Source organism: Eleutherodactylus coqui, chromosome 3 (genome assembly GCF_035609145.1).
Source record: "Eleutherodactylus coqui strain aEleCoq1 chromosome 3, aEleCoq1.hap1, whole genome shotgun sequence".
Classification (NCBI taxonomy): Eukaryota; Metazoa; Chordata; class Amphibia; order Anura; family Eleutherodactylidae; genus Eleutherodactylus; species Eleutherodactylus coqui.
In genome coordinates this window covers 167,611,144-167,622,716 of record NC_089839.1, presented here as the reverse complement: position 1 = coordinate 167,622,716, position 11,573 = coordinate 167,611,144, and the positions used below count along the sequence as shown (strand labels likewise).

General features: G+C 51.9%; 1 protein-coding gene across 1 annotated transcript in view; it reads left to right on the top strand.

The window, feature by feature from the left end:
- The first annotated feature begins 5,397 nt into the window (after nucleotides 1–5,397).
- Nucleotides 5,398–11,573, top strand: part of FAM120A (family with sequence similarity 120 member A) — a 56,639-nt gene continuing 50,463 nt past the window's right edge. The window contains exon 1 of the mRNA XM_066596506.1: nucleotides 5,398–6,039. Coding sequence (XP_066452603.1) covers nucleotides 5,566–6,039 — 474 coding nt within the window. The 5' untranslated portion in view covers nucleotides 5,398–5,565. The remainder of the gene's footprint in view (nucleotides 6,040–11,573) is intronic.

Below are 11,573 nucleotides of genomic sequence, written 5' to 3'. Positions count from 1 at the left end.
GAGGACTTAGTGTGAAACTTACACGGACGCGCTCCATTGATTCCACGCTTACTGGTGGACGGCCGGATGATTGTCGCTTACAGACGCAACCCTTTTCTTTAAGACTGAAGTACCACTCAGGAACTGTGCGCTCGCTGGGGGGATCTTCACCAAACTTTGTTTGCACACTAATAACAAACTGATAGACGTGAAAATCAATAACCAGAGACACGCTCTACTGTCTTCGTTGACAGCCATTTTGTCTGATATCCCCCAAGGAATGACTATAGTAGAATAACATTTTTTGGGCCTCATTTAGCAAAACCGTCTAACAGTAAGACCGTCCGTGTTGCCCATAGCAGCCAATCACAGCGCAGCTTTCTTTTACCTCAGCAGCTTCAGGAATGAAAGCTTCACTGTGATTGGTTGCTATGGGCAACAATGACATCTAAGGCCGGGCTCACACGAGCGGGTCAGATTCTGCATGCGCGAAGTCCACAGTGGGTTCTGGCTGGGCTCAGCCAGTGACCCTGTGTACCTCCATTAACTGTACTGCGGATGACTGCGGAGGCTCGCAGGCGGTCATGCGCAGTACAGTTTTTTTTCCTTTCTTTGTATTTCCCACGCCGTCGCTTAGCGATGACTCAGGTACCCGCAGCCCAAAGGCAATGTTGATTGCGCATGGGCTGCGGGCTGGATGGCCTCCATTGGTTTCAAAAGACGCAGTTGGCAAAATAGAGCATGCTGTGATTTTTTTCTTCTGCTTGTGGGATACACAATTTGTATCCGGCAGAGTGAAGGAAAAAAAAAAATCGAAAGTTCACGCCTTTCAATCGTTGCGGTTTACCACAGATCGTCTGTGCGGACGGCAATCGCGGTCGTGTGAGTCCGGCCCAATGTTAGACAGTTTTACTAAATGAAAAAATGTTAAATTTCTGTTTCCACTGATATCACATTTCCGTATCAGAGTGTCATTAAACGTGCGTTCTTATATTACATAAGGGAGTGTTTACACAGCAGTGTTTAATATGCTGCGCAGTTCCGTATGGGGAATAAATCCCAGGTGGCAAAAGCAGTACCAGCAATCGGAAATGAACCATATAAAGTCCTGAGTGTACCGGACACCATGGGTTTGAGGAGGGTTCTGTTCGTTTTTGTAATATTTGGAATATAGAATAACAACTGCACTATTCTATACCCCGAATATACTCACTATCACTAAAGGCAGTGAATGGCTCTGTGCCGTTTTCTATACCTACGATGTAACCCCCAGCATAGTGAAAAGTGCTGTATGAATGCTCGCAAATTACAGACTGGCAGTAACGGGGTTATAAAATGGTATATTATGGAGTATTACAAGCTGGCAGTGTTTGGGTTAACAGTGGGTGTAATGTTGGGGTCGGCAGCTACAATATGATGGGTGATAGGACGGGTGTCCTTCCGGCTGACAGTGGCAATGTATGCCGGGTGAGCAGTCACAATGTGCAGCTACGTGACCGGTGATGTGTCGTTCGTAGGCGACATGATGGGTGGGCAGGGACGACATACAGCTACATGATGGGTGACATGTCAGGGACAGTGTGCGGTTATAAGACATGTGACACGTCGGGAACAGTAAGTGCAGTCAGAGGACAAGTGACATATTAGGGGCAGACGATCTAGTGACTGGTCGGGTGACATGTTGGGAAACTGATGATGTAACGGGCTGTGTGATATATTAGGGACGGTAAGTGCAGCGACAGGCCGAGTGACATGTCGGGCACAAGTGTGTGCAGTGACACGCCGGGTGACGTGTCAGGGACACTGATGATGTAGTGACAGGCCGGGTGATATGTCGGGGTCGGTAAATGCAGTGACAGGCCAGGTGACATGTCAGAAACAGTATGTGCAGTGACAGGCCAGGTGACATGTTGGGGACAGTAACTATGTAGTAACAGGCCAGGTGACGTGTCGGGGACACTGAGGTTGTAGTGACAGGCTGGGTGACATGTCGGGGACACTGACAATGTAGTGACAAGCTGGGTGATATGCCGGAGACAGTAAGCGTAGTGACATGCCAGGTGACATGACAGAGACAGTAAGTGCAGTGAAAAGCTGGGTGACATGTCAGGGACAGTATGTGCAGTGACAGGCCGGGTGACAAGTCAGGGACAGTAACTATGTAGTGACAGGCCAGGTGACATTTCGGGGACAGTAGTGACGGGCTGGGTGACATGTCGCGGACAGTAGTGACGGGCAGGGTGACATTTCAGGGACAGTAGTGACGGGCTGGGTGACATGTCGAGGACAGTATGTAGTGAGGGGCCGGGTGACATGTCTGGGGCAGTATGTAGTGAAGTGCCAGGTGACATGTCGGGGGCAGTATGTAGTGAGGTGCCAGGTGACATGTCGGGAACAGTATGTAGTGACGGGCCAGGTGACATGTCGGGCACAGTAGTGACGGGCCGGATGACATGTCAAGGACAGCAGTAACAGGCCGTGTGACATGTTGGGGACAGCAGTGACGGGCCGGGTAATATGTAAGAGACAGTATGTAGTGACGGGCTAAACGACATGTCGGGTACAGTAGTGATGGGCCAGGTGATATGTAGGGGACAGTATGTAGTGACAGGCCGGGTGACATGTTGCGGGCAGTAGTGACAGGCCGGGTGACATGTCGAGCACAGTAGTGATGGGCCAGGTGACATGTCGGGGACAGTATATAGTGACGGGCCGGGTGGCATGTAGGGGACAGTATGTAGTGACGGGCCAGGTGACATGTCGGGGACAGTACGTAGTAAGTTGCCAGGTAACATGTCGGGGACAGTATGTAGTGACGGGCCGGTGACAGGTCAGACACAGTAGTGACGGGCTGGGTGACATGTCGGGCACAGTAGTGACAGGCTGGTTGACATGTCGGTCACAGTATGTAGTGATGGGCCGGGTGACATGTCAGGCACATTAGTAACAAGCCAGGTGATATGTAGGGGACAGTATGTAGTGATGGGCCGGGTGACATGTCGGGGACAGTAGTAAGGAGCCAAGTGACATGTTGGGGACAGTATATAGTGAGGGGCCGGGTGACATGTCGAGCACAGAAGTGATGGGCCAGGTGACATGTCGGGGACAGTATATAGTGACGGGCCGGGTGGCATGTAGGGGACAGTATGTAGTGACGGGCCGGTGACAGGTCAGACACAGTAGTGACGGGCTGGGTGACATGTCGGGCACAGTAGTGACAGGCTGGTGGACATGTCGGGCACAGTATGTAGTGACGGGCCGGTGACAGGTCAGACACAGTAGTGACGGGCTGGGTGACATGTCGGGCACAGTAGTGACAGGCTGGTGGACATGTCGGGCACAGTATGTAGTGATGGGCCGGGTGACATGTCAGGCACATTAGTAACAAGCCAGGTGATATGTAGGGGACAGTATATAGTGAGGGGCTGGGTGACATGTTGGGGACAGTAGTGACGGGATGGGTGACATGTAGGGGACAGTATGTAGTGACAGGCCGGGGACAGTAGTAATGAGCCAAGTTACATGTCGGGGACAGTATATAGTGAGGGTCCGGGTGACATGTCGGGGACAGTAGTGACGGGATGGGTGACATGTAGGGGACAGTATGTAGTGACAGGCCGGGTAACATGTGGGGAACAGTAGTAATGAGCCAAGTGACATGTCAGGGACAGTATATAGTGAGGGTCCGGGTGACATGTCGGGGACAGTAGTGACGGGATGGGTGACATGTAGGGGACAGTATGTAGTGACAGGCCGGGTGACATGTCGGGGACAGTAGTAATGAGCCAAGTTACATGTCGGGGACAGTATATAGTGAGGGTCCGGGTGACATGGGGACAGTAGTGACGGAATGGGTGACATGTAGGGGACAGTATGTAGTTAAGGGGCGGGTGACATGTCGGGGACAGTAGTAATGAGTCAAGTGACATGTCGGGGACAGTATATGGTGAGGGGCCGGGTGACATGTCGGGGACAGTAGTGACGGGATGGGTGACATGTAGGGGACAGTATGTAGTGACAGGCCGGGTGACATGTCGGGGACAGTAGTAATGAGCCAAGTGACATGTCAGGGACAGTATATAGTGAGGGGCCAGGTGAAATATCGGGCACAGTAGTGACGGGCCAGGTGACATGTCGGGGACAGTATGTAGTTCCGGGCCGGGTAATATATATGGGGACAATAGTGACGAGCCGGGTGACATGTAGGGGACAGTATGTAGTGACAGGCCGGGTGACATGTCGGGGACAGTAGTAATGAGCCAAGTGACATGTCAGGGACAGTATATAGTGAGGGGCCAGGTGAAATATCGGGCACAGTAGTGAGGGGCCAGGTGACATGTCGGGGACAGTATGTAATTAGGGGCCAGGTGACATGTCAGGGACAGTAGTGACGAGCCGGGTGACATGTCAGGGACAGTAAGTAGTGAGGGGCCATGGGACATGTCGGGGACAGTAGTGACAGGCCGGGTACAGTATAGTGACAGGCCGGGTGACATGTCAGGGACAGTATGTAATGATGGCCCAGGTGACTTGTCGGGCACAGTATGACAGGCGGGTGACATGTAAGGGGCAGTATGTAGTGATGGCCCGGGTGACATGTCGGGCACAGTATGACAGGCCGGGTGACATGTAAGGGGCAGTATGTAGTGATGGCCCGGGTGACGTGTCGGGCACAGTATGACAGGCGGGTGACATGTAAGGGACAGTATGTAGTGATGGCCCAGGTGACGTGTCGGGCACAGTATGACAGGCGGGTGACATGTAAGGGGCAGTATGTAGTGATGGCCCGGGTGACATGTCGGGCACAGTAGTGACAGGCCGGGTGACATGTAAGGGGCAGTATGTAGTGATGGCCCAGGTGACGTGTCGGGCACAGTATGACAGGCGGGTGACATGTAAGGGGCAGTATGTAGTGATGGCCCGGGTGACATGTCGGGCACAGTAGTGACAGGCCGGGTGACATGTAAGGGGCAGTATGTAATGATGGCCCGGGTGACATGTCGGGCACAGTAGTGACAGGCCGGGTGACATGTAAGGGGCAGTATGTAGTGATGGCCCGGGTGACATGTCGGGCACAGTAGTGACAGGCCGGGTGACATGTAAGGGGCAGTATGTAATGATGGCCCGGGTGACATGTCGGCCACAGTAGTGACAGGGTGATATGTAAGGGGCAGTATATGGTGACAGGCTGGGTGACATGTCGAGCACAGTAGTAACAGGCCGGGTGACATGTAGGGGGCAGTATGTAGTGATGGCCCGGGTGACATGTCGGGGACAGTAGTGACGCGCTGGGTGAGATGTAGGGGACAGTATGTAATGAGGGGCCGGGTGACATGTCGGGGACAGTAGTGACGAGCCGGGTGACATGTCGGTCTCCGGCCGGCAGTGAGCGGCTCCTCCCGTTCCGGTTTCCTGTCCCCCTCCTCTCCGCACACATCCCCGGACATGGCTCTGTGAGACAGCACATGGCGGCCGCGGCCATGCAGAGCCCCCCCAAACCATCCGACACCCCCCCGCTCTTCCGCCACTAGACCCCGACACTACGCCCATCCCACCACCACGATCACGAGCAGCAGCGGCGGCATCATGGGGGTGCACGGCTTCCAGGACTACATCGAGAAGCGCTGCCCGGGCGCGGTAGTCCCGGTGGAGCTGCAGAAGCTGGCCCGGGGTAGCTTAGTGGGGGGAGGCCGCCAGAGACCCCCCCAGACCCCGCTCCGCCTGCTCATCGACGCCGAGAACTGCCTGCACCGGCTGTACGGCGGCTTCTACACGGACTGGGTGAGCGGGGGCCAGTGGAACCACATGCTGGGCTACCTGGCGGCCCTGGCCAAGGCCTGCTACGCCGGCAACATCGAGCTCTTCGTCTTCTTCAACGGCGCCCTGGACAAGGCCCGTCTGCACGAGTGGGTGAAGCGGCAGAGCAACGAGCGGCAGACCGGCCAACAGATCATCAGCCACGTCCAGAACAAGGGCACCCCGCCCCCCAAAGTCTGGTTCCTGCCCCCCGTCTGCATGGCCCATTGCATCCGCCTGGCGCTTGTCCGCTTCCACATCAAGGTGAGACAGGTGCCCAGTGCTCTGCTCCGTGCCCTGTCATGGCGGCCTGTGCAAGAGTGCCAAGAAAACTCTATGCCCACTCTGCAGGCCACACAGCCTGGAAAAGTCACTGGACGGTTGGCACTGCCAGGAGTGCCACCTTCCACAGACTTCTGCCTGCTAGAAGTGTGTGTGGCCCAGGCATCAATATCATATCTGCATAGGCAGTAGTGCAACAACCCACCTGTGGCATCACAGTGCCAGCAGAATAGTATGGTCACATTGACCTGCAAGTTGTTGGTGCCATGGCTGAATGCCACGCTAATGCCAGAGGCATAGTACAATGCCCAGATGTACACTCACTTCTATTGGAAGGCAAAGCCTTGAAAGGCATCATTGGCACAGGGCATCACACAGCATAGGCCGCCATGTCATCATACCTATTATTGACATGCTGTGTTTATCCAGAGCAAGGGGGCCAGAAACCCCTGCCAGCGAGGTGCCAACGGGGCATCCTGTGACAACAATTCTGTCTACAAACAGGGCAATTAGGTAAAATCCCCGTATGTACAGCCCCTACCAGGATAGGTAGTAGGGATAACCCCCCATACTGCATAAGGCCGCTTTCACACAGCAGAGAAAACTGTGCGAGATTTGCTGGTTGCGAGACACACAGATCCTGTAGAAATACGAATGCCATTCTCTTGAATAGTCATAAATTTCCTGTACCACATCGTGCTGCGGGCAAACAAATTGTGGCATGTCCTATCTCTCCCCAGAATGCTTCGCCCAGGGATTGCAACAGGAGCAATTGTGTTCCTCAATCGTGCGAGAGGATCGGAACCTCACAGATGCGAGGCAGTTTTGCCTAAAAAACGGCCCGCCTCCCCGGGTACATCACAGGTTCATTTGCATTCTATTGGGCTGAGTTTCACAGCTTGATATCGCACTCGTCTATGTGTAGGTAGTCTAGGCTGGCTTCACATCTGCGTTAGAGCCTCTGGTTGGGGGTTCCATTGCAGATACAGCCCCGAAATGGAGCAGATCGGTTGTGGGGATTACCCATTCCTGCTCCCTGAACAGAGCAGAACCCCAGGCGCAGGTGTGAGACCACCCTAACACCTGCCTGTGCCCACCTGTAGAAGCCAGAGCTGTGCTGCCTTCTAAGTGCTCACACGGACGTATGTGCCCTGCGGATTAAGGTGGTGCTAAAAGCCTGTTGATATCTATTGCACCAATCACACCTGTGTATTTTACTTAGGTGGAAATATGTATGGCGCATACACCCGTGTGAGTGCGCCCTAGGGGTTTCCAGAGCAAGGGTGGCTACACATGGACGTTCAACAGCTGTCAGACGAAGGATCATTTGGCCGATAATTGTGCAGTGTTATCCGATGTGTGGAGGCAGATTTCTCCAGCTGCCCCCAAATACACGAATATTCAGCTTGGCGAACACTCATATATTTAGGTAGGTAAACTGCTGTCCGACAACTCTGGTGTCGAAACTCAATGTTCCAGATCTGTTCTACCTGGTTAGGGAAAAGCAGAGCTGCCGCCATATACCGTACATTCGTCCGGCCCTGCGGACATTGCTGGGTTTGGGCGACTAAGGTACGTTTTCACAGGACAACTGTTGGGTGCGTAAGTCCCTGACAGACGTACCAACAACCGCCTCTGTACCTTCACACAGGAGTGATGGACATTCAGTGAATAGAGGCCGAGTGGGCCGCTGATTTCTTCCGGCTGCCCGGCTCCATTCACAGAGATCAGGCAGTCCTTCAGAGATTGAACAACTCCTGTTTACATTGAGCAAAAAGTCGCTCAGCTAGTTGTGGTGTTCCCATGAGATGAAACGAAGCAACTACTGAGCTGTTTCTCACTTGCGCCCTGTCGGGGCGGTGTACAAGGTATGACTAGCGCCGAAAATCGCTATTTCAAGCAATTACACTGGCAATAAGTGTCCCTTGTAAAGTCTATGGAGACCCTTAGCTATAGATACTCCAGACTGGTCATCAGAGGTGTCCAGTGTCACTTTAGTCCTCTCTGCTCGAGATACTCATGACCTGTGCAGGGTCGTAGGGAAGGGGTGAGCCTGCCACGATTTTTATCCAATATGTATGGCCCCCTGTACGTGTTACATGGCCAAGGTAAAAACGTAGCCGATTTTGTTGCAGATTTTGGCCCAGATCGGCAATGGGTTTCACACTCTCAACTGAATTCACATTAAAAGGATGAAATGTGCTGCAGATCTGCAGCAAGTCAGCTACTTGTGAAGGCATCCTCAGATCTTTACAGTCCACATGGTCCTTTTAGGCCCCAGCATCTGTGGATCCAGCAGTTCTGGTATTTTGGTTTCTTAGTAGCAGGGACGGAGCTGGACAACAGAAGTCACCCGGAGCAGCGATGCAGATGTAAAGGGGTCTAAATGTGCTATTCTGTTTTATAAACACTCGGGATTACCCCATCACACGATTGGCTGGGATCCCGCTAGTTGGGCCCACGCCAAATATTCATTGCCCGTCAATTAATAAAAAAATTTTGTATGACTTGCATCGGGTGTTGCACAGTTGAAGGAACATCCAAAGTCCTGACGGGACTACGCTTTGTGGCCACAATTATTGCACCCCAGTAGAAATGGGTGGGTGTTCCACATTACACATCAGCAAGCTGTCACAATGGAGGCAGGGTTGTTGACTACACAGGCATGCAGTGCAACAACCTCCCATGACTACACTAAGCTGCACAATCTGTGCCTAAATGCTAACAAATTCTTCTTTACGGTATTTCTCTTGTCCGAGCTGCAGTCTGTGCTCCAGAGCTGGCATTCTGTAAATAATGACATGAAGTTGCAGTCCTAGTGAACCATTTCTGGGTATGCGGGGAGTTATTGTTGGCTGCTCTTCCTTTAAACAAGTATACACTCTTATCAACCTCCTCTCTGCTTATCAGTCTTCACAGGGGCGTATTTGCACTTGTTCAATGCGCAGAGAATAGAATCCATGGGTTCACATGCCCTACTTTCCTGCACATTTGCGCACCAAAAGTCACCATAGAAGTCAATGGGGATTTGCAAATGCGTGCGCAATACGTTAGGAGAGGAGTGGAACACTGCGTAATTGCGCAGGAAAAATTTACACATCTGGAACTCAGACCAATTAGTTATTTCAATCGTCTTTGCCTTGCGCAAATGAACATGAGTTGTAGGCGCAAAAAGTACAGTGGAATATGCCAACGCAATCCCAAAAAAGCATTGTTCACTCCGCAAATACGCATACACTCGAGAAAAGAGGGCCTTAGCCTCCATTGCCGATCCAGCTTGAAATGTCAGACGATTCGTGAAAACTTGTGCGTGTGTATAGCCCCATAGGTTATAATGGGTACTGTACTGTCCATAGAATTACACAGACATCAACGGGCAGAAAATACAGCCGTGTGCCTTCAGCTTCAGGCTGCCTGTCCACAGGCGTTGTGATATCCCGGGGCGGATCTCTTTCGGGAGAGCCACCGCCGAGGAGCAGGAGCCAGCTGACGGTTCTCCGCACTGAGCCCATCTGAAGATAGTCTCACCACGGAGAATCGGGGTGAAATTCCAGCATGCTGCGATTTGCCGGCTGCGAGCGGAGAATCGCTATGATTGTCCGCTCATGGACAGGGGGGGGAGGGGGCTGCGCTTTCCATAGTAACGCAATGGAAAGCATTTACTGCGATCCACACGGCTGGATTATCACAACGAGGAGCACAATGAAAATTCGCCCGTAGACAGGTAGCCTTAGGCCGCCTGCACACGACCGCGTCTGATCCAATCACATTTGCGTATTATACGCACATAAAAACGCAGCATGTTCTTTTACCGCGTATTATGCGCGATAAAGTCCTATTGTTCCCTATGGGCGCATAATAAAAGCTGTACATAGCGGCGGTTATACGCACCGTCGCTAAGCAACAGTGGGGGAAATGAAAAAGAAGAGAACAAGAAGAGATGGCATGACTGCGTGCATGAGATACGCTAACATGCTTAGTCCAAAATTGCTGCGTTATACATACAGCGCCAACATGCTGTATTATACAGAGTGTTTTACGCATATGCTGGTCTGACCCTGCCCTTAGTAATGTTGTGAAAAAATGCAGCAGAAACGCAATGTAATTAGACCCATAGAGAACAATAGGACTCTATCGCGCATAATACATGCAAAAGTATACATGCGTTCTTTTTTACATGTGTATTATACACATTGAATATACGCTCATATGAATGGATGAATGAAAATCAATGTACTTGCATTCACTCCATTCACCACGTATTATGCGCACGTAATTCACAATTAAATGACACTTGTGTGAGCCCGGCCTTATCCTCGACAGTGCTAGGTGGAAATCTGCAGCACCATCTAAGGCCTCATGTCCACGGGGAAAATCAGGCCCGCTACGGATTCTCCATGGAGAATCCGCAGCGGGTCCCTCCTGCCCCGCGGACATGAGGGCTGAAAATAAGAATAAACTTACCTCTCGACCGCTCCGGATCTTCCCTTCGCCGCGGCGTCATCTTCTCTGCGTCGCGGCCGGATCTTCTTTCTTCGGCCCGGCGGATGCGCATGGTGGCGTCTGTGACGTGCCCCACGCATGCGCCGGCCCGAAGAAAAAAGATCCGGCCGCGACGGAGAGAAGATGGAGCCGCGGCGAAGGGAAGAACCGGAGCGGGTGAGTAAATTCCGATTTTTGTCTCCCGGGGATCCGGACGGCTTCCATAGGCTTCAATAGAAGCCCGCGGGAGACCCGCACGAAAATGGAGCATGGTCCAGATTTTTTCATGCTCCATTTTTTTAAAAATCCCTTTTATTGACCATCCGCGGGTATTTATCTACCCGCGGGTGGTCAATGCATCCCTATGGGGTGCGGATCCGCGGGCAGGAGAAGAGTTAAAATCCGCTGCGGATTTTAATTCTTCTTTTGCCCGTGGACATGAGGCCTAAGGCTCAGCTTTGCATTTCTTCAGCAGATACTACGACGGATACATGGTGGATATTTCTGTGAGAACAGTTTGCTGTGTGAACAAGGCCTAATATGAGACTAAAGCTTCATGTCCATGGGGCATTTTTTTTTCACCATGTATTACATGTGCTATCCACGGCCGCATGATACACAGTGAGTGGAGTCAATAGACTATCAATGAACCATCCACATGTAGATACATGCGAGAAATCGATGGCAGCATGCTGTATTTCTTGTTTTACTATGTAACGTGAGCCCTACACATTTGTACAGGCAGCATATGAAACACTGTCCATATGCAATGTGGGGATTAAAAAAAAAAAAGACACTGTGCAAGACCGCGCGTGTGTAATACGCAGGCATGCGTAGTACACTTGAAAGTCATACACAGTCTCTGCCGGTATTTAAAAACGGAAAACCGCAGTGTTTTACCAATATGGCCGTGGACAGGAGGCCTTCGGGTGCATTCACACGGCATATGCATATTATGGTCAATGAATATGCTGCATATTTACGCTGTTGCCTTGCATTTTTCGGCAGCCTTTCACTGGCATAAACACGCAGTG